The sequence below is a fragment of the Mustela erminea genome, chromosome 2 (genome assembly GCF_009829155.1).
Source record: "Mustela erminea isolate mMusErm1 chromosome 2, mMusErm1.Pri, whole genome shotgun sequence".
NCBI classification, from domain to species: domain Eukaryota; kingdom Metazoa; phylum Chordata; class Mammalia; order Carnivora; family Mustelidae; genus Mustela; species Mustela erminea.
In genome coordinates, this window is record NC_045615.1 from 102702454 (window position 1) to 102725735 (window position 23282).

At 44.4% G+C, this 23282-nt stretch overlaps 1 protein-coding gene across 2 annotated transcripts in view; it reads right to left on the minus strand.

Annotated features, from left to right (window-relative positions):
* STK32B (serine/threonine kinase 32B) overlaps positions 1–23282 on the minus strand; it is a 408749-nt gene that overhangs the window by 267564 nt on the left and 117903 nt on the right. Inside the window, exons 1-2 of one of the 2 annotated variants that reach the window (XM_032333812.1) lie at positions 9214–9315; positions 1212–1363 (exon numbers count right to left, since the gene is read on the minus strand). In XM_032333812.1, the coding sequence (XP_032189703.1) occupies positions 1212–1330 (119 nt within the window). In that variant the 5' untranslated portion in view covers positions 1331–1363; positions 9214–9315. Of the gene's footprint in view, positions 1–1211; positions 1364–9213; positions 9316–23282 lie in introns of those variants that run through there. The other variant, XM_032333810.1, reaches the window with a different exon arrangement.

Sequence of the window (23282 nt, forward strand, 5' to 3'; positions counted from 1 at the left end):
TCGAGCCTGTAACACAGACTTGGGCTTGTCCCCATGGAGACGCCAGGGTGCATGGTGCCTGCCAGGTGCACTGTGGTTTTCCCAAGCAGGACAACTCGTGTCGCCTTGGTCTATCACCCTTGTTCGGGGTGCCTCTAAGCGTGGAGAGCAAAGGAAAAAATGGGTGGCAGCCTTTTGGGAGTATGCACTAGACGAGACTTTCCCACTGAGGGTCATGAAGAATGCTCACCTGAGGTGCACAAAGAAACAGCCAGAATTTGTGTCCTAGAACAGCCTGTTCTGTCCCCTTCAACAAGACCCAGCACTGGGAACACGTAGCAAGTACCTCTGACGTGTCTATGACTGTGTCAGGCTCCCAGAAGCAACCAAGAGAGCCCCTGCTTTCAAGGGGCAAGGGATTCCTCCCTAAGGCCCCAGGCTTGGGTTGGGGCTCACAGCAAAAAGGGCGGGTGGGTCAAACAGAGACCCACCCGGTGGGACACGGTGGACACAGTGAGGGGCACTCAGCCGGCCTGTCTATGCCTGTGCTCGAGGGAAGTCTCCAGCCCCAAGGGCCCCCTAAGCCGGATGAAAGGAATGTATGGGGATTTGGTCAGAGGAAGTGGACTCCGTTGATGAGGGGCAGAGGAGAGACGCAGGTGGAAATTTCAGGAAGAGGAAATGTCCTTGCAAAGGCACAGGGGCAGGGAACCACCGGCAGGTGGCATTTCAAGGATGCCAGTTTGAAGCGGAAACAATAGCCAGGAATGGGATGCAGAGAAGGGCCTTCTGGGCCAGAGTCAGAACTTGGAATTTAGCATAATCCATTCAGGGCAGCCATCCGGAGGCCTTCTTGCCATCAACACTACGGGTGACATTTTTTAAAAAACCAAAGTCCCCTCTATTTGGCCTTCTCTTACAGCTTCCCACATGTTTCCTCAGAAATACAAAAGCCTTCTCTTCAAAATCTATTTTCATCTCCCGATTCATCAGGTAAGAGAACAGAATTAATATGAAAAGTGAGCAGATCTTCCAGATGTCATGAGAGAATGTACTCCACAAAACAGCCATCAGAGAACACAACTCTACAAAACATTCAAAAGGGTATCTGCATCCAGAAAATTTTGTTCCCATCTCTCTACCAGGCAGAAGCTTCCTCTCGGCAGAGCGGGCTTTTTGCATGTGGCTCTGCGGTGGAGATGCCCGAGGGAGCCCAGCATGCTGTCACTCACCACAGGTTGACCAGGAAAGGGTGCTCCAGCCCCTGCATAATCTGGAGCTCCCGGAAGACATTCCGAACCTCGTCCCTCTCGATGCATTTTTGCTTGTTCATGTACTTCATGGCATACATTTTCTTCGTGTCTCGCTTCTGCACGATGCATACCTGAGCAACAATCAAAGAGGAAAACATTCAGGCCAACATTTACCAAAGTGGGGAAAAAAAAAAGGCAACCGTCTCCCTGCACTTCCACCTCTGGGTTTAAGCCTCTGTTCTGAGAAGCTACTGGTGCACGGTTCTGGCTCTGTCACAGCCTGTCCACATCTGGAAAACGGAGAACTTGGGCCGGATCCACTGCCTTCAAGGGGTGCACAGCTCAGAAGGAAAACAGACAAAAATGCACCAATGTCCGCAGCCCTGAGAGGCATGCGGCATCTGTGCCAAGTCTCCCCAGGCCCGCCCCACCTGAGTACACACCTCTGCCAGCCCTGCTGTTCTCTGCTCGAGGACTCTCTCTGTCTGCAGTGCCCGCTTTGCTGCCCAGGCAACAGACCGGCAGGAGCAGCATCTAGACTGCAGGACCCTTGCCCTTTCCATGGCATAAGTCTGAGAAGTGGCCCACAGGGCACCTGGCTGGATGGCACACCCTTTATGGGTAGTCTTCCTGCCTCTCCTCCCTGACTCCCTTCCCAAATCACCTCCCTGTGCTGTTTTCACCTCGCCAGTGCCCTGAACCAAGTCCTCACCTTGTACCCTGCTCCCAGGGATCCCTACCCTCAGGCACTGAGGGGGCAAGGGTGCGGTGTGACGCCATGATGGCAGCTCCTGGGTACTGAGCACTTTACTGTGGGCCAGACGCTGAGCAAATGTTCCCCATGACAATCCATTCAATGACCTCTCCAATGGACCCTCCATCTACCCTCGAGTGTGGGAAGTTGTGGCCCTGAGTGCACTCATTAGTGCGTCCAGCATCCAAAAGGCCCTACATGTCAGGACGGAGAGTCAAACCCAGACAGTCTGACTCTGGAGTGACCCCCTTGGTGGGGCCGTGGAGGCAGGTAGGAGGACAGGCCATCAGGGAGGGCTCCCTGGAGGAGTTAGTGCCTGACCATGAGGACAGAAGGATGGACTGATGGGAAAAGAAGAGGCTTTTAGGGAAATGGAGGGGTCTACAGGAGGACCTGAGGACTGAGGACACCCAGCAAGGAGTGCAGGGCAGCGGGAAATGGTCGTATGCACCGTGAACAACTAACAAGGGCTGTATCAACCTGTTCTTCCAAAGATTGGATAAGTTATTGGCCTTACTTCCTTGGGCCACCACAACACAGAGCCATAACCTGGGTGGCTTACAACAAGATGCACATTGTCTCTTGGTTCTAGGGGCAAGAGGCCCAAAGTCAAGGTGTCAGCAGGGCCGTGCCCCTCTGAGACTGCAGGAGAAGGTCCTTCCTTGCGTCTTCTGTCTTCTGGTGGCAGCTGGAACTCCTGGGCATCCCTGGGGTTAGAGCAGGCACTTTGATCTGGCCTCTGCTGTCTCATGGCCTTCTCCTCTCTGTGTATCTGCATCTCTGTGTCCAAGTTTCACCTTCCCCTTAAGGATGCCAGTCACTGGATTCAGAGCCCACTCTACTCCTGAATGACCTTATCTGAACTAATTACATCTGCAAAGATGCTCTTCCAAATAAGGTCCATTCTGAGGTTCCAGGAGGACATGAATTTTGGGGGACACTATTCAACCCAGCACAGATAGCTACTATTATGATTCTCACTTGTCAGATAGGAGAGAGGCACAGGAAGTTTGTAGTTCCTCCTCACATCTCTGGACCCAAACCCAGACCCTGCTTCCCCAGCAGGTACTTTCCATCAACACCCTTCCTCCCTGAGAACAGGACACTGGAGACAGAAGGCCAGGGATAAGATCATGGCCCTGAAGCATAACAAATAGCATGGAGGACATGGGGAGATGGAGAGGAGAAGGGAGTTGGGGAAAATTGGAAGGGGAGGTGAACCATGAGAGACTATGGACTCTGAAAAACAATCTGAGGGGTTTGAAGTGGTGGGGGGTAGGAGGTTGTGGGAACCAGTTGGTGGGTATTAGAGAGGGCACGGATTGCATGGAGCACTGGGTGTGGTGCAAACATAATGAATACTGTTATGCTGAACATTAATTAATTAATTAATTAATTTAAAAAAAAAAAAAGATCATGGCCCTGAGTCCCCATCTCAGAGGCTCGGGGTCTTCTCCAGCATGCTCCAGCATTGTTCCTCTGCTGGAAATCGGACTCCTTTTATCTCTGACATGCTGTGAATATGTCTGAGGCAGATACAAGACAATGGCGAGAGCCTGAACTCCCTCCCACGCTTTGCTTCTGCCTCCCTGAGCCCCAGTCTCCGGCTCTCTCTGAAGGGAGTTAGCCAGGCCCACCCTGATCCCCTGGGGGGTGCGAAACTACATGAGACTACATGAGACCAAGGAAGTAGAAGTGCCCAGCATATCAGGGGGCAATAAATATCCTGACTCTTAATGTCTTTAACAGCACATTTCATGCCCCCTCCAAAAGGATGTTCTTCCAGGCAGTAAAATCACCGGCATGAGACTAAAGGTCCATGGAACGTCCTTTCCAGTGACCTTGAAAGTATAAAACACTAAGTAGCAAAGGTGTCCCATGAAAAGCACTGGGGACCCTGGCTTTGTGGGCATCCTAGCAGAGACTTCTGGAACCCTGGACCCAAGTCCCTGAGACCCACATCTGCAGGCAGACATGTGGTGGGCAGGGCTTCTCATCTCTCTCTCTTCTCTTGTGATTTCTCAGAAGTCCACACTGTGAATATGGTTATGGTTAGTTCATATTCATATGTGAATATGAATATGGTTAGTTACTGGGTGAGCAGCTGTTCTCAACAAAAGATGTCCACGTTCTGCCAGGGCTGGGAGCCCTGAAGTCCAGCAAAGTGTATCGGCTACAGAAGCTTAAGCTGTGATTAGTTCAAGTCCACTCAAGGACCTGGTTCCAAGGCCTGGCTGATAAAGACCTCCATGACCCTCCCCAGTTGTGGGGGGCAGAAGTGCCAAGAGATGGCTCTCACCCCCTGGGCAGGGGGGAGCATGACACTCACCACAGCTCAGAGACAGCACGAGTGGAGGAACTGGAAAAGGCTCTTCGAAGTGCAGTTAGTGTTCCGGCTTTCAAAGAGAGCTGGGGATTGGGACTGAGCTTGGAAGGGAGACTTTGCAAAGCAAGGCAGAGAAGGGCAGTTGACACAGGATGTTGGGGACAGCTTGGAAGTTTGGTTTCACAAACAAATGAAGGGGGGGGGTGTTAAGGGATGGGGCCCTGCCAGCTTGACACTGATGAATGAGTGTGGCTGCACCTTGACTCCCTCCTGGATAAACTGAGGGCTTGGATCTGTTCTCTAGGCATCTTAGAGGTACCGTACATTTCTCAAGAGCACATAGCTCAGGAGGCTGGACCCAGGGCCAGGCGAGGGGTGCTCTGCTCCGGGTCCTCCTGCTGACCAAGGGTGGGACCACCCACCTATGCTTGGCCTCGCTTCCTCATTGGCCAAGCAAGGCTCACAGCAACAACTGAATCAACCTGACCATGAGATCAAGGCTGAAATAGATGTAAGGCAAGTCTAATGTGCTGGGTAGAGATGAACCTCTTCTTTAAAGAATTCAAACTGGGAAGTCACAGACATGCAGAAAGTCTGGGCTCTGGGGACAGCCGGACCAGAGCTTATAATCCAGCTTTTTGCTGCAAAACCCTGGGTAAGTCACCCACCCTCTCTGAGCCTCAGTCTGCTCATCAGTAAAGTGGGAGTGATATGTCCTTCCTCCCAGAGTTGTTGTGCGGGCATGAGAAGGGATGCGTCAAATGGTGCAGTATGGTGTCTCACATCATAGTTGCTAACGGAGGCTAGTTTAATTTGTTTCTCATGGCATTATGCACATATAATGCTCCTGGGATAGAGGCCCTCCACAAATGGCAGCTGGAATTATGATTACCAGGCTTTCATCATAACTGCCATGGAGGGTCCACCTGAAGGAAGGGCAGGGGTGCTGCGGGGAGGAATCTGGGCTGGTCAGGGCAACATTTCCTCCTGACCTGATGGAGTGGTTGGGTAGAGCCCTTCACCAAGGAAGTGAGGACGCTTGGGAGCAGCTCCCAGGTTTTGTCTCAGGCAGGTGGCTGAGGCACAGGGGATGGAAGGAACAAAACTGGAGAGGAGGGGAAGGGCAGGGGATGGGCAGCCTTGGTTACTGGGTGAGCAGCTGTTTTCAACAAAAGACGTCCACGTTCTAACCCCCAGAGCCTGGGAACGTGCCCCTATCAGGATAAAGGGCCTTTGCAGATGAAGTCAAGAGTCCTGAGACCCCTCTGGATTCCGGCAGGCTCTAGATCCAACCAGTGTCTTTATAAAAAGAGAAAAGAAGCAAGAAGACCCAGAGGAGGGGGGGATGCGACCATGCAGGCAGAACTGGGAGAGATGACAAGTCAAGTCTATAGACCGAGGCACACGGAGCTTTGCTGCCAACCTCCAAGACAGAGGCACACACACGGATCTTCCCTTGAGCTTTCAGAACCATCAGATGAGCTTCTGTTCTAAGCCACCAGCCTGTAGTTCTTTGTTATGGTGACCAAAGGCCATCAAACAGTCTATCCATGTTACTCATGGCCAACCACCTGCAGCTGACCAACTTGGCGAAGCGCCTCTGTGGGCTCTTTTGTGCATGTATGTGAGGACTGACCGTGCCGGGTCTATGGTCAGCTCTCTGTGGAGCCCACAGAGTGGGCTGTGGTCCATGCAGTCACCCAGTAAATGTGGGGTTATGGGTGATGGACAGACGGATGCCTGGACTCCAATCTTGAGCCCTGAAGCAGGGGGTGCTGACTACACTCTGCTCCCAAAGTCTGTGCTTCCCAGGAGCCCACGTTCCAGCCCCAGCTCACAGCCTATGTTCTCTCCACGCGAGTCCCTATGAGCAGAACAATCCTGGGCTATTAGAGTTCAATCCGTGAAATTTCAGACAGGAAAAATTCACTGTCATAACTTCCTAAGTGGATGGTCCCACCTCTGCTCTGCTCTCTGCAGGTGTCCGGCTGCCTAGTGGGGACTTCTGAAAAACGGGACCCTTCAAGGGCTTTCTTTCGCCTTCAGGAAACAAGGTCTGTATCTTGTCATTCCAAGCCCTCCCTGCCTGTTACCTCTGACACACACACGTGGGTGTACACACACTAGACACACATATACATACCACACACATGCATACACACACACCACAGAGAGCACACACACACACATCCACACCACATACAAAAACACCACACCAACTATCTCAAGCCCTTTAGGATTTCTTTAAAGAATTCCTCCTCCCCCATACGGCCTTCTCCCCTTCCTGCCTCCTCCCCACCCTCTCCCCTGCTAACTCTGTGCCCGTTCACTGCTTTCTTTAGGAAGCTTCCCTTTATCCTTGAACTCCATATTTAGACCCTTCCCAATGGGCTCCCAGAGCCCCTATTTTTAGCAAGCTGCTTCACACACTGGATTATGAATCCTATGCTCCTTCCTATACTGGATTATAAACTCCTGTTTATTTTCCAACGGTCAGAGCCCAGACTCCTGAGGGCAGGGGCCAGGATACACAGTTCCCTATTGAAACACTCTTTCAGGGGCTGGGACATGTGAATTTACCACCTTGGCCCCGGACTCCTGACAGGAGCGTATTCTGTTCCCTCTGCTTAGGATACATCCTCTTGCAGCCCTCCCTGGGCCTCACTCCTTTTGGGCATCATGCCCTCCTGATCCCAAGGCCTCCCTGACACTGACCTCCAGGCCTGAGGCAGAATTCACAAAGGAGCTGGATTTCATTGACTACTGTGTCCACCATGCCCTGTGTGGCCGCAAGCAGGTCAGCATCCTTGGGGCCACTGTTTGGACAATGGAAGAGGAGGGGCTTCTGTTTTTCCAACCTCTGAATCGTGTGGCAGCCTCAGGATGGAGGGAATCTGTTGAAAGCTCATGAGCTCATGGCAGGTGCTCTAGAGGCCAGGTGAGCACTCCTCTCCTCCCTACCAGGTGACAGCCCAGGTCCTGGGAACCTCTGACTTCAAAAGAAAAGCAGTGGATCCCCAGCAACAACCACAGCTCCTTCACAACACAGCACAGATTTTTCCATGAGAAATCCCAGTTAATGAGGCAGAGAGGGAGAAGTTTGGCCAAAGCCGCCCAAGCTGCCAAAAGGCAAACACTCAATTAGCATTCCTCATTATTCTAATTCAGTTAGAACGGATGTTATTGCTATGAATCACATCTTATTGGGACAGATAAATAAATGTTAGCTAGCATGGATTTCAGGTGACTTGCCGGAAGGAAGGCATGCGTCATGCAGACATCTCCACATGGGACTGGAGAAGGGAACCGATGCATATTGCAAACCTCGCAGTCCCGGTGTCTGGGGTGGGGGGGTGGCGGTCTCCAGCCCCCCTTCACATTCAGAGTGCAGGTGATGAAGGTTCTGCAACACACCCAGGGGTCTGGAAGGGCCCTGGGATTTTGTGGTTTTTAAAGATCCCCCCCGGAAAGTCTAATGGGCAGGCTGGTTGAGATCTGTTCTCTGGAGTCCAGGAAAGTCTCTATCCAGCTGCATCTTCAGTGACCTTGATGGTCAGGACACTAATCTCCAACTTACAGTTCAGGCAAGCCAGTCTCTGGGGTCCAAGGGACCCCAGAATCAGAGTCAGAGCTGAGCTGGGAATCCAGAGCAATGTGGGTGCAAAGGCTGGCACTGACCTTCCATGCACCCCCCCAGGAGACCCTCTTGACAGGACTCAGCTAATCTCGCTGCTGCCCACACACTCCCAGCTACAGTGCACCTAGCAAACCCTGTTGAGTGAATACACTGCCAGTGGTGTGCCCTAAAGCATAATGGTTATGCTTGTTTGAGCAAGATTCTGGAAAACAACCAATGTGGGGACAAGCAAGAAGAAAAATCAGGATGAAATAGGTTCACTAAAGAGAGTGATCATGCTGAATATCATTGTTCAAATATCCTATGTGACAGGAAGACTGACTTTGGCATACAATGATTATGAACTGCATAATACACACCCTCCCTCTTCTTACTCTATAATAGGACAATTTTCTTCAAGGAGGCAATGCGATCCATTAAATACTCATCTGTAGCCAGAGGATGCTATCGTTCTGGCCAGTAAGACATTAGTCTGCTGGAGGCTTCTAGGAAGTTTTGCTTTCTGAGTAACAGGGAATAACTACAGATGATCCCAATTTCTCTCCTTCACTACTTTTTTTGTCCTTCCTATCCTAAACACATACGTAATGTCTGGGGCTGCAGCAGCCCCTTGTGACCATGAGGCCAAAGGCATCTCAGAGATGCTGAGCCTGTTATCATTGAGTCACCTACCTTCAGAATTCTTGTTATGTGAGAAAAATAACCCCTCTTTGTTCAAACCACCAAAAGGCAGACTATCTGTTTCTGGCTGCTGAGAACATTCCCATCTCATGCACAAACACTATAGGATTGTTTTTCACAGCACAGAAGGCCCATGCGGACTCTGACCAATGGTGGTTTCTGACCAATTGTGACCAATGAGTAATCAAAAGTTGGCCTCATAAACAATGAATCTTGGAACACTGAAAAAATAAAATTAAATTAAAAAGTTAGCCTCAAGAAAAAATACTCATCTGGGTGAATATTTTGCTCAGCAAACAGTTATGAAATGCCTGCCATGGGCCTGGTACTATGCTAGCTATGAAGATATGGCACACACACATCCCCCCCACCACCACAGACTCAAAGTTAGCGGGATAAGCAGACAATATTCAAGGATAAAAGCCAAAGTCGTGCACCATTAGCCACTGGGCCCTCCACGGCCTGGCCCAACACCCTTCCACGCATATCTGGTTCTCTCCTCCCTGCTTACTTCCACACTGGCCTCCATGCCCTTCTGTGTCTGCCACCGCCTTCCACACGCATCCTAGTCTTGGGTCCTCACCTCCTCCAGGCTCTGCTCCCCAGTCGCTTTATCAGGTCGACATCCCTGACCTCTCCCTGAGCAAGAGCTACCCCCTCTCAGTCCTCACTTCCTCTACCACCTGACCAGCTCCTGTTCTGATCATGCTTCTCAGTTGATTTGTTTCTCCCTTGTTGGTCTCCCCTCTGTGTCATAAACTCCATCACAATAGGGAATTTTCTCTCTTTTGTTTGCGGCTCCATCCTCAGTAACCAGAATGGTGCCTGGCACCTAGCAGGTCTCTGACTGATAAGTGTGGCTGGCTGAGGGAATGAATGGGTAATTGTTTAGGAAAAGGCAGTGCTGTGGGGAAGGGGAGTACATGAGGCTAAGGGATCCAGAAGAGGGACAGTAGGTATAACTAGGTAGTGGGATTAGGGAAAGCCACTCTGGAAGAGACTATTTCTGAGTCTTCAAGGGTTGGCTTCATGGGATGGAGATGTAGAGGGGAGAAGGAAAGAAGTATTATCACAGCCCCTCTGGAAGTATGAGAAAATGGAACATGCATCGGTGCATGTTAGCATGGGTTAGCAGCTTTCTCAACTTGCTCATCTGTAAGATGGGGATAGGAGTGTACTTAATGGGTGGTCACAAAGGTTGCACAGTAAACACTTCCTTCATTATTTACTAATACTATGATTATGATCATCATTCTGAAGGTAGGAGCAGAGATGTCATAGAGATATGCAGAAGTGGCCCAGGAAAGACCCCAGGAACAATTTCACAATCATCATGACAGGTAACTTTATGTGCTGGCTGGGTTGGGTCACGGTGCCCAGCTATACGGTCAAATGTCATTCCGGATGTGTTGGTGGCAGTGCTATGGAAGGGTTTTAAAAGTGGATCTAGGTGTACAATTGTGATTGGATGAAGGACAGAATAAACAAGCAATACGGAAAGCTGGGGTGTGGGGAGGAGGGGAGTTCTTCCTGGCAGCAGGCTGGAGAAGATGTGGGAGGCAGTTGCAAAAGCTGATCCTGTGTTTTATAAAAAAAAAAAAATTAATGCTACTGATTCCCTTCCCCCAACCCCTGAGTCACTGTGGGAGACCACACTGTCAGAAAATGCCCCCCGAAAACATGGGAACAGAGCCCCAGGACGAGCCCTGGTGCTTCTGAGGCCCTTAGTGTTAGAAATGTGTTCTCTTGATATGGTCCATATATACAATGGAGTATTATGCCTCCATCAGAAAGGAGGAATACCCAACTTTTGTATCAACATGGACGGGACTGGAGGAGATTATGCTGAGTGAAATAAGTCAAGGAGAGAGAGTCAATTACCATATGGTTTTACTTACTTGTGGAGCATAAGGAATAACATGGAGGACATTGGGAGAAGGAGAGGAGAAGGGAGTTGGGGGAAATTGGAGGGGGAGATGAACCATAAGAGACTGTGGGCTCTGAGAAAAAAACTGGGTTTTGGAGGGGAGGGGCTGAGGGGTTGGGTGAGCCTGGTGGTGGGTATTAAGGAGGGCACATATCGCTGGGAGCACTGGGTGTGGTTCATAAACAATGAATCTTGGAACACTGAAAAAATTAAATTAAAAAAAAAAAAAGAAATGTGTCCTTTTAGGTGAAGCAAGTTGGACCCACTCCATGGGCATGAGAAGCCCTGAACATTCTCGTGTAGAGGATGGAATGAGACATCACTATGGGAAGATGTCAGGAAATGCAGGAGGCAGTGAGGTCTCTCAGACTGGTCAGTAATGGATCATTTGCTGTAGTCGATGCTTGAGCCGTTCATGAGTGAGCCTGCATTTCCTGTGATATTTAGCTCTTAATAAAGCGATCCCCAAGAGCCAGGAAATTCCTCCAAAGTATGCCTCAAGCCAAACACGACCTAATTAATATGAAACAAATAAATATTTCATTAAAAAGAAATGGATTCCATCTTTTATAAAAGATGTCTGTACAAACAGTAAGGGCTCCTAGTAAAAGCACCATGTTTAAGAATTCTAAAAATGACTCTTATGTAAGAGGAACAGCTCACAGGCGCAGGAAGTTAGGCAACTTACCCAGAGTCACTCGCCTGAGCCAGATTTCCAACTTAGCTCTGTCAGACTCTGGATTTGTATCTCTCTAACCCTCATGCTATAAACTAACGTGCATTTTCGTAAAGAGAGCAACCATATACTCCAAATCCCCATTGCAGCAGACATGGTGATAGCTGAGAATCTGATACACAGCTACTGTTTCTTGTCCCATTGCTAACTGTCCCTGCCACGGGACCTTTGCACCTGCTTCTCCTTTTGTCCATGCTGTTCTTTCCCTCAGATCTTCACATGGTCTGCTTTCCTGTCAGCAATCAGAGCTTAGTTTAAATGTCTCCTTCTCAGACCTTCCCTGTTGCCCTTCTCCTCCAAGGACAGCAGTCTTATCCTCCTGGTTGCTGTTCTGTACACTTTCTGCAGAAAAATGATCATCACTACGTCATTGTGTTTGCTTAATGCTTGCGTTTTAGTGTCTGTGGCATCAGGGACCTTGTCCAGCTTGTTCACCACACCATCACAAGCACCTGGAATAATGTCAAGATGGAGCAGCTGCCATCAACACTGACTGATTCCTGCTGCATGTTCTACCATGTTATCATTATCTTGGAGGCCCAGCACTTTAAAAGATCAAAAAAAAAAAAAAAATCCAAAATACTAAGTTAAAAAAAAATAAACACCTAAGCCAAATATTTCTAAACATTCAAACTTATAAATGTACATAGAAAATGCAATCTGGGCTTAATTCCAGAATGGATTTATTACAGTCTGATCACTAAATTGGTTAGTCTGCTATTAATCAAATATGGTTTTTTTACACGACAAATTCACATGCAGATGAAAGTCTGGACTGTGGATGAGACAACTAATAACATGCTTAGGTATGGAAATGATCATCACTACACAGTAAGGCAGTGTGGAGTCTGGGATGACCATTTGCACAAGTCCTGATCAGTCTTATCCAGAATCTTCCTTTGAGGGACATAAAAAGCTATTGTCATAAAACTCTTGCCACTCTCTACTTTATGTGCAGACTGCCTTTAGCTATTCCGTGAATTTTAATTAACTCCTGATTATTCTGCTTCAACCCTGAGGCTCTTTAAGCAGAAGGCCTAATGGCCAATCCAAGAAAGGCACTTGTGAAGCAAGGTTCACAAGACACTGCTCAGAAGGTTCTGCCAAAAGTTCCTCTTCCTTCCTTGAAAATTATTATGCCCTATTGACTTCAAAGTCAACTGAGATGAGAACTCAGTTGACTCAACTTCACCCTGCACTGTCTGTGCTGTCATAGAGGAAAGCAGACTGGCTCCATCTTTGAAGGCTCAAGGGGTGTGTGTGGAGGCCAGAGAGGGAGGCCACAGAGGGACTGAGGGAGCTGGAGGGCTAGTCGTGAGACACACATCTGTAGCAGGGGAGACAGTGCAGTTCAGGACCCTCACCCAGGGACAGTCGGAAAAACAGTCAGCCAACTTCATCGGCCAACTACTTAACTATCAAGTGCCTCATTCACTTATACATATTCATGCATACATACGTACCATATCCATAGCACAGATCTATACACACCTGTGTACAGGTAGATTCTTTTTTTTAATGTTATGTTAGTCACCATGCAGTACATCATTAGTTTTTTGTTTTTGTTTTTTTAACATTTATTTATTTATTTGTCAGAAAGAGAGAGAGAGAGAGCACGGGTAGGGGGAGCAGAAGGAAGAAGGAGAAGCAGACTCCCTGCCGAGCAAAGAGCCTGATGCGGAACTTGATCCCAGGACTCTGGGATCATGACCTAAGCCAAAGGCAGACCCTTAACCAACTGAGCCACCCAGCCACCCAAAAACCCATCATTAGTTTTTGATGTAGTGTTCTATGATTCATTGTTTGCATGTAACACCCAGTGCTCCATGCAATCCATGCCCTCCTTAATACCCATTACCAGGGTCACCCATCCCCATGCCCCCTCCCCTCCAAAACCCCTGTATAAGTAAATACATGGTGCTTGGGGGTTGTGTGTGTGTGTGTGTGTGTGTGTAATATGCTGCTTGATGGGTATACATATGTATATCCATATATCTATGTGTGTATCTATATACTATATATATATATCTCTACATTGCTGTATATTACATGTTTAAATACTATATATTATATATAACTATACCAATATATTATAGCATAATATATATTATAGTATATTATTAGTGTGTTACATGGTATAATAATACAGTAATATTATATATGATATAAGCTATATACTCTTTCTATATAAAAGCAATATATAGAGACTGCTTATAGGGTATATATCTGTATATGAGTGTATACATATGCTTTGTGTATGTGTATATATATGTATATATATATATACTGTATGTGTGTGTATGTTTGTGCATCTACATGCACACATGTGTACATATGCTGATTACTGGGTGCATGTGTATATATGCATGTACGTATATGTGTGTGCACATGTATATACACTGTTTAGAGTCTCTGTATATGTGTCTCCATATCTCTGCTTAGTGGGTTGCATAATATGTATATGCCTTTTGCATATATGTGTACATAAATATACATGTGTGTATACATACTGTTTAGTAGGTGTTGGGGATAACAACAGTGAACAATGAGGAAACACTGTTACCCTCATGGAGCTTGTACTCTGGTCCATAAGACCTACAACCAAGAGGACACATGAATAAACACACAGTGGAATCCCTTGTAGCACCAGGTGCTCTGAAGCAGGGGACTAGAGCAGGTAGGGGATACAGAACACTTGGGGGTGGGTGGTCCAGTGCAGTGGGTACCCAGGGAAGACCCTGAGGGAGCTGACACTTGGGCTGGATGGGGGGAGGGACATTTGAGAAGAGTGAGGAGACACTTAAGAAGAGGGAGGGGGAGGGGACATTCAGCAGAGGGAGGGAACACTTAGGCAGAGATCTGTATGGTGTGAGGCAGGCTCACAGAGACCAGGAGAGAGCAGTCAAGCCGAGGGACAGCAAGCACACAGATTCTGAGTCAGAGTTAAGCTCAGCGTGTTTGAGAGACAAGAAGAACTGAGTGAAAAGAGCGGGAAGATAGAGGAGGTAGAGAGCTGTGTCAGGAAAAAAAGGGAGCCAGACTGCAGAGCCTTGTGGGTTGGCATGGAGAGACTGGCCTTCTTCTGAGCAGTAGGGCTGTTGCTGGACAGTGGAGGCAGCAACCACACAATCGAATTTATGCTTTAACACACCACCAGCTGCCATGTGGACAGGCTTTCCCCTCTCCCTCTCATCCATTCCCTAGGCAACATTTATCAGGCCTTTACCACGTGCAGAGCACTGAGTCTGGCACCGATGGGACTGCGTAGATGAACATGACCAGCCCCGACCTCACCATCAGGACTGTCTGATGGTGAAGGCAGACCAGATGTGCTGTGAGGCAAAGCTAAGAGGACCAGATCTTCTTCCCAAAGTGTCCCTCCCAGTGGCTACCCAAACCTTCCCAGAACCCAAAAAGTCACACGGGGAAATCCCAGCCACACCGGTGTCAAGAAGACAGGGAAGGCATTTGAAAATGCCAGCCATGTGCCAGGTATGGTTCTGGGGACTGCGCATTCTCTGCCCCTTATTGTCAAATTAAACCTTTAAGAACACTATGGGCATTCCTTTCATTACAGCAAACAGAAGTCTGCAGAAGCTATGTGATGGGTCCAAGTTCACATGGCCAGAAGTATCAAGGCCAGAATCTGGGCCCAGGCTTCTCCATCTCAAAAGCCCCTGCTATCTCTTTTAGGTTCTGCTGCTTCTAAAACCAAACATCCAGTGTTTCTGGACCCTGATGGGGAGTCTCCCCCTGACCAACAAGCTTTCAGCTGATATGCATGTGATGAAAGCTGGTTTCAAACTAACTTCTGTATTTGGGAGGGACATGTGGAAAGAAGACAGGCTATGTGTGGCAGTGGTGTCCTCTCCAGACCTCCAAGTCATCCTGTATGTAAGAGAGAGATAATAATGCCCAGCACACTGGGCCGTTAGGGGGACAGGATGATAACAGGTGCCTGGTTCCCAGGACAATGACTGTGAGTTTCTGACCAGTCAGGACTTTGTAGGTTGCCAATGTTGGGAACCCAACATGATCTCATGTAAGCAAAACAGGATGCCAGTTCTGGTAGCTGGTCAAGAAAGTGAAGGGCCCAGAAGACTAGAAAGACACGCTGATGGTGGCACTGGGGGTGTCCACCTGTGTCCCCTCTCATACGCCTTCATGCACAGCAGGCAGCTCAGTATGAGCCCTTGAGACTCTTTAGGGAAACTTTTCTGCCCTCAATGGGACAAGCCAGAAGTCCAGGAGTTAATGTAGTTTGGAGCAGCCCTCCACCAATGAAGAAGGGGGAACTGTGCATAAAAACATTAGCTTCTCTAAGTTCAGCTGCTCCTGGAAGACACTATGCACTGTCTTCCAAAGGTCCCACGGAAAGGTGAGTCTGGGTGCCACAGTGGTGAATGGTTCATTCAGCGCCCATCACTGGCTACCTCCCTTTCTCTGTCTCACTCCCCTTCTTTTGCAGGTGGTTTTTGGGTTTGCCTCCTGATAAATTGCTTGCACTTCAGTATGAGCTTCTGGAAGATCTCAACCTCAGGCAGTGACCAGCAGGGCCATCAATGGTGAGGCAAGCAAGGAGTCTAGAGTACACAGTATAGGAAGCAGGTACTGGCATGCATTTACAGGACCCTGGAAGCAATGACTCCTTGAATTTTGCACCTGGGTGCCATGCTTGCTCTCTCTAGTTTGGATCTTATACTACAGGGACCCTGTCTTCTCCACCCACCTCTTACATCTGTTTGTTCCTTTTCTGTGAGCCTCATTTTTTCCTTCTACCAACAGACTTGCTCCTGAGGTGCCTGGATGGTGCAGTCGGTTGAGGGCCCAACTCTGGGTTTCAGCCCAGGTCATGATCTCAGGGTCCTGGGATTGAGCCCTGAATCAGACTCTGTGCTCAGCGTGATGTCTGCTGGAGATTATCTCTCTCTCCCTCTGTTCCTCCCCCTGCTCAAGCTCTCTCTATCTCTCTCTAAAATAAATAAATAAAATCTTAAAACAAATAGACCTTCACCTTCACCAACTGCTGAAAAAAATGGCAACCAACAAATACAGACGTGTTTTCTTATGTCAGTCATGAGGGGAAGAGAACAAGCCTATCACCACTGATTCTAAGGAAAGACTCCGAATGGCTGGGCTTGGGTCTCAAGGCCACTCGTTAGAGCAAGCACCAGTCTAGCTGAATACGGTCCTGCGGCTGGCACACAGACATATCACGTGCCCCTCTTAGATGGTGGTGGTGGTGGGGGGGGGTCCGGGCACACACTGAGTAGAAAGGTGTTCTCTAAAGAAAGGGATGCTATGATTGCTATGATAATAACAGACAGGATTGCAAAGCATGCTGAATAGTCAAAAACTGCAGCCCTTACATTCCTTCTGGTTCTCTGTCCTCTTTCCATTTCACAGATGAGAAAACGAAGCTTCAGAGTATTTAATCTGCTTTCCCAAGGATCCACAACTAACACATACCAGAGTCGGCCTGACTCCCACACCTAAAGTGTTTCACTGGATAGACAGAGATCAACCTGTTGGGCCATAACTGTCCAAAAATGCAGCCATAGAAGGATTATTATAAAAAAAAAACTCAGTAAATTCTTGTTTAAATAAATCAGTGGATTGCCCACAAATGTTACTGTACTGGGAAAGCACAACTCTCCCAGCATGAAAGTAAAATAAGATTTCTGTGCTTTCACATGTGCTCCTTCCTGATAATGAAGGCTACTGACATAGTTTAACAATGAAATGTCTTGCTCGAAAACTCTTAATAAACGCCAGATATTGAACCTACCAAAGGCAGGAATTAAAGCCAAAATATCCTTTCAATATTAGGAGGGTGGTTTTCTGCCTCCTTTGCCAGTCCATCTCCACGTTGAGGTTCATAATAGGCACACAGACATCATCTCAATCTACCATGAAAGGCAGTGATTATTGGTATTTTGACTAGAACAAAGCTAGGTTCTATTGCCTGAAAGTCAACCAACCCCATCCTGAATCCTGGATGCTTGTGTACATCCTACATGAATTTGGGTGTCATCAAGAAACTGCTGCAACCCAAGAGAGACTTAAAAACTGAGCCTCTAACAAGCTTTCATTTTTTCAAAACATCCACGATCACAGTAGTTTTAGTACATGTATGCCCTGGACTAAGGTTCTGAGAGCCAAGCCAGCAGGCAAACAGCAGCACAGGTGTGGGCAGACACTGTCAACAAAACTTTCAAGGAAGACAACAGGATAAATCAATTCAGAAATTAGGAGGCTACATGCACACAGATTTGGTAGTGGGCCATGAAGTGGTACAGAGGGTTCCCGACCAAAGTGTCAATGATGTGACAGTAAAAATGATATGCTTCCATGCTCAGCATTAGGATGACAAACAAAAGAAAGTTTCAGTGGGATTTTTAAAATATGTATTGTTGGGCGCCTGGGTGGCTCAGTGGGTTAAAGCCGCTGCCTTCGGCTCAGGTCATGGTCTCAGGGTCCTGGGATCGAGTCCCACATCGGGCTCTCTGCTCAGCAGGGAGCCTGCTTCCTCCTCTCTCCCTCTCTGTCTCTCTCTCTCTCTGCCTGCCTCTCCATCTACTTGTGATCTCTCTGTGTCAAATAAATAAATAAAATCTTTAAAAAAAAAAAAACATTAAAAAAACTTTAAAAAAAAAAATATGTATTGTTGTTATGGAAGTTCAGCCACTGCCTGTGAGATTACAGGCAAAACTCCTAAATTCTCTCAGCCACAACTCCTCTTCTGAGAAATCCAGAGAAAGGAACCGTCCAATGTGGCACTTGAGCTCTGTCCATATTGTTGGACCCATAAAGATCACAGTATGGGTCAGGCTGTAAGCAGTCTAGTGAAGAAAAACAAAACAAAACAAAAAAAAACCTGGGTGGACTGAGATTTGTGTGCCTCTCCAGGAGACAGAGTATGCATTGTAAGTCCAACCAAGTGAATTGTTTATTAAAAATCTATTTTCTAAGAAATACAATGGAATTCAAAATCTCTACAACATAACATTCTCAATGTCCAGGATACAACCCCAAATGACTCAACACATAAAGAACCAGGAAAATGTGACGCATTTTTTTATAAAGATGAACCCTAAGATGACCAAGATGTTGGAATTAACATAAAGGACCTTAGAGCAGTTACAATGGCTATGCTGCACAAAGCAAAGGGCAATATAGTAAAAATAAATTAAAATAAAGGAAATTTAAGAAAGAGAGAAAAACTATTTTTAAAAACTCAAGAATTTCCACTTAGGCATTAGGCACATCATAGTCAAACTGCTGAAAGCAAAAGATTAAAGAAAAATCTTAAAAGGAGACACATTATATACCAGATAGCAATGATACAAGGTTTCCTGACTTCTCATCTGCAACTATGTAGATCAAGCCACAATGGTACAAAATCTTTACAGAAATGAGAAAAAAACTGTCAACCCAATAATCTGTATTTAATAGATATATTTTCCAAAAGAGAAAGTGAAGTGAGATGAAGGAAAAAAATTAAAAATATATATTTCAGATAAAATAAAATTAAAAGAATGCACTGGCAGCAGACTTAACACCACATAAAATACTAAGGGAAATTCTTCAGGCTGAATGGAAATGACATCAGAGAAAAATGCAGCCTTACATGGAAGATATAAGATAAAAGGTATTTAACAAGGACTATTTTCTTCCTCCTAATTTTTAAAAACCTCCAAAAATACATAAATATTGCTAATATTATTATATATGTATATATAATTTATAATTTAAATATATATATTTTAAGCAAAAAGCTCTAATATTGTTTTGGAAATTTATAATTTAAGAAACTATAATATATGTGACAACTGTAGTATAAAGTTTGACTGAGGTGGTAAGTGGACCTATACTGTTGTCAGATTTTTACATTTATGTCAAGTATAAAATATTAACTCTAAGGAGACTGTGAATTAAATTAAGGATGTATACTATAAGTCCTAGAGCAATAATTTTAAAAGATAATAGAAAAAAGTAAAACTATAAAGTCAATAGAAAAATTAAATGAAGATTCTAAATTTTTAATTAATCCAAATCCAAAATAACATGGAAAAAGAGAGAGAAGCAGAAAACAAATAAAATCATAGAAGACCTAAATTAAACCAAATCAATAATTGTATTTGCTATCAATGAGCCAAACACTCCAACTAAATGATAGAGATTGCCAGAATGAATTAAAAAAAAAAAAGCAAGACCTAACAATACGCTAGTGAAATATAAAAACACAGACAGAATGAAAGTGAATGCATGAAAAAAATATATGTCATGGAAACAGTAAGCACCAATAAGATAGAATGGCTATAGTAATCTTGGAGAAAATAAGCTTCAAAGTAAATATGAGATACTATTAACAAAGACAAAGGAGAATATTTCACCATGAAAATAGGGTCAATTCATCATGAAGACACCACAATCATACATGTGTATGTGCTGAGCTACACATTCAAAGTATAAGAGGCAAAACTGACCAAACTAAAGGATGGAGAATTATCTCCATAATGAAACTTGAAGATTTTACACAACTCTCTCAGAAAGGGATAAAACAACTAGATTTTAAAAATCAGTAATTACCTAGAAGATCTAAATAACATTAACTACCTCAACTGATATTTATTGAATATTGTACCCAATGACTTTTTAAAAATATGTTATGTTAGTCACCATACAGTTCATCCTTAGTTTTTGATCTAGTGTTCCATGATTCACTGTTTGCATATAACACCCAGTGCTCCATGCAATCCAAGCCCTCCTTGGATACAGTATAAAATGTATATCACTGGTTGTTAAGTGATGGAGCACTGGGTGCTATATGCAAACATATGTTAAGTGATGGCGCACTGGGTGTTATATGCAAACATCCCTCTATCCCCCTCCCCTCTAAAACTCTCAGTTTGTTTCCCAGAGTCCATAGTCTCTCATGGTTTGTTTCCCCCTCTGATTCCACCGCTTCGTTTCTCCCTTCCTTCTCCTAATGTCCTCCATGTTATTCCTTATGCTCCACAAATAAGTGAAACCATATGATAATTGACTTTCTCTGCTTGACTTATTTCACTTAGCATTTCACTTAGCATCTCCTCCAGTCCCATCCATGTTGATACAAAATTTGGGTATTCATCCTTTCTGAAGGCCGAATAATATTCCATTGTATATATGGACATCTTCCTTATCCATTCGTCTGTTGAAGGGCATCTTGGCTCTTTCCAAAGTTGGGTTATTGTGGATATTGCTGCTATGAACATTGTGCATGTGGCCCTTCTTTTCACTACCACTCTATCTTTGGAGTAAATACCCAGTAGTGCATATTATACCTAATGACTTTAAAACACATGTTTCTTTCAAGTAGGCATGGTGTATTCTAAAATAAACAATAAACTGGGCATAAATTTGAGCCTTAATAAATGGAAATGGATTAAAATTTCACAGAGTATATGCTTAGACCACAGTAGAATAAATTAGAATCAAGAACACTAAGAAGTTTAGAAGAAAAACCCCCAAATGTTTGGAAATTAAAGAACACATGCCTAAAAAATGCATGGGTCAAAGAAGAAATCATAAGAGAAATTAGAAAATATTATAAACTATATATACTAATAAAAATACAATGTTTTAAATTTTGTGTGCTATAACTGAAGCAGTACTTAGAGGGAGATTTACAGCTTAAAAAGCATATATATATATATGTATATATATGTGTGTGTATATATATATACACACACATATATATATATATATTTGGCTTACCCAATTACAATTTAATACTGCTCAAATCTTTCAAATTTTTCACATTCAAGTTACTTGATAGAAATACTTTATTTTCCAACTTCCCAGAACTGATTTTTTCATAAGCACAATTCTTTAATTAGAAATGAAAAGTTTTTCATTTGCTCATCTTTAAGATTTTATTTTTTTAATTTAATTTAATTTTTTTGTGTTCCAAAATAGATATATATTTTTTTAAAATTTTGCTTATTTGACAGAGAGAGACACAGCGAGAGAGTGAACACAAGCAGGGGGAGTGGGAGAGGGAGAAGCAGGCTCTGTGCTGAGCAGTGAGCCTGCTGTGGGGCTCCCAGGACACTGGGATCATGACCTGAGCCAAAGGCAGATGCTTAATGACTGAGCCACCCAAGCACCCCCAAAAGTATATTTTTTAAAATGTATAAAATCTGTAACCGATCGCTCCTATATTGACAACCTAAGAATATATAAACTGATCAGGGGAATAAGAGAAAGAACAAATTACTAATAACAGAAATGAAAGAGGAGTTATAATTACAGATTATAGAAATTTAAAGGATCATATGATAATATTATAAATATTATACATTACCTTATGCCAACAAATTTGCTAACACAGAGGAAGTTGCTAAATCCCTTGAGCATTTCAGCTTAACAAAATTCACATAAGGAAAAACCTCAGAAAATCTGAAATTGATTTTATTGTCAAAAGCTTTTCCACAAAGAAAACCCCATACCAAATGACTTCATTCATAAATCCTATCCAATGTTTAAAGAAGGTAACACCAATTCTACACAATCTCTTTCAGAAAATAGAACCCAAAAGTAGAACTCCCACTTATACAAGGTATCTGATTTTATACAAGGTCACCAAAGCAAGCCAGTGAGCAAAGGAAAGTCTTTTCAAGAAATGAACTTCCAAAAAAAAAAGAAAAGAAAAGAAATGGACTTCCATATACAAAATAAATAAATAAATAAATAAAATAAAATAATGACCCTCAGCACTTACCTCCCAACACACACACAGTTTATTTCAAGATACATCATAAACTAACCCTATAAGCTAAAGCCATAAAGCTTTCAGAAAGTGAACATAGTACACTATCTTCATGACTTGAGTACATTTTCTTGAGCCAAGTTTTCTCACACAAGTCACATAAAGTAATAACCTTATAAGTTAAAACACTTAACAAGTTAGACTTCATCAAAATTTAAAATCTCCCTGCCTCAAAACACACTGCTAGTAAAAGTAATGGGCAAACCATATTCTGGTTAAAAAAAAAAAAAATCTCATATCTGACAAAGGACTGGTATCTGTATATATAGCCCATAACTCAGTAATAAGAAATCAATCCCTCTTGATATCCTGTTTTCATTTCCTTTGGATATTTACCCAGAAGAGGGATTGCTAGATCATATAGTATTTTGAATTTTGAATTCCATTCTATTTTTTATTTTTTTAGGAATCACCACTCTGTTTTCCATAGTGGCTGAGCCAATTTATATCCCCACCAACTGCAAGAGGGTTCTCTTTTCCCACATCCTCACCAATACTTGTTATCTTTTGTCTTCATGATAATCAACCTAACATGAGTGAGTAATATCTCATTTTACTTATTATAAATATGCATTTTCCTGATGATGACTTAAGTACCTTTTCAGGAACCCATTGTCCATCTGCATGTAATATTCAGAAAAAAAATGATTATTTATTTCCTCTTGTCCTTTTTGAATAGGATTTTGTTGTTGTTACTGAGTTGTAGGAGTTTCCTATATAGTGTGCATATTAACCCCTTTTGTGATATGTGATTTGCAAATATGGTCTCCAATTCTGTAGGTCACCTTTTCATTTTGTCGACTGTTTCTTTTGCTGTGTGGGAGCTTTTTTAATTTGATGTAGTCTCACTCATTGATTTCTGCTTATGTTGCTTTGCTTTTGGTATCATACCCAAAAAACCATTGCCAAGATCAGTGTCAATGAAATTTTTCCCTACGTTTTCCTCTAAGAGTTTTACACTATCAAATCTTATGTATCAATCTTTAATCCATCTCAAGTTAATTTCTGTGGGTGGTGTAAGATAAGGGTCCAATTAAATTTTTCTGCATGTGATTATCCAATTTTCCCAGCACCATTTGTTTTTATTTTTATTTTATTTTATTTTTTCAGCGTTCCAAAATTCATTGTTTATGCACCACACCCAGTGCTCCATGCAATATGTGCCCTCCATAA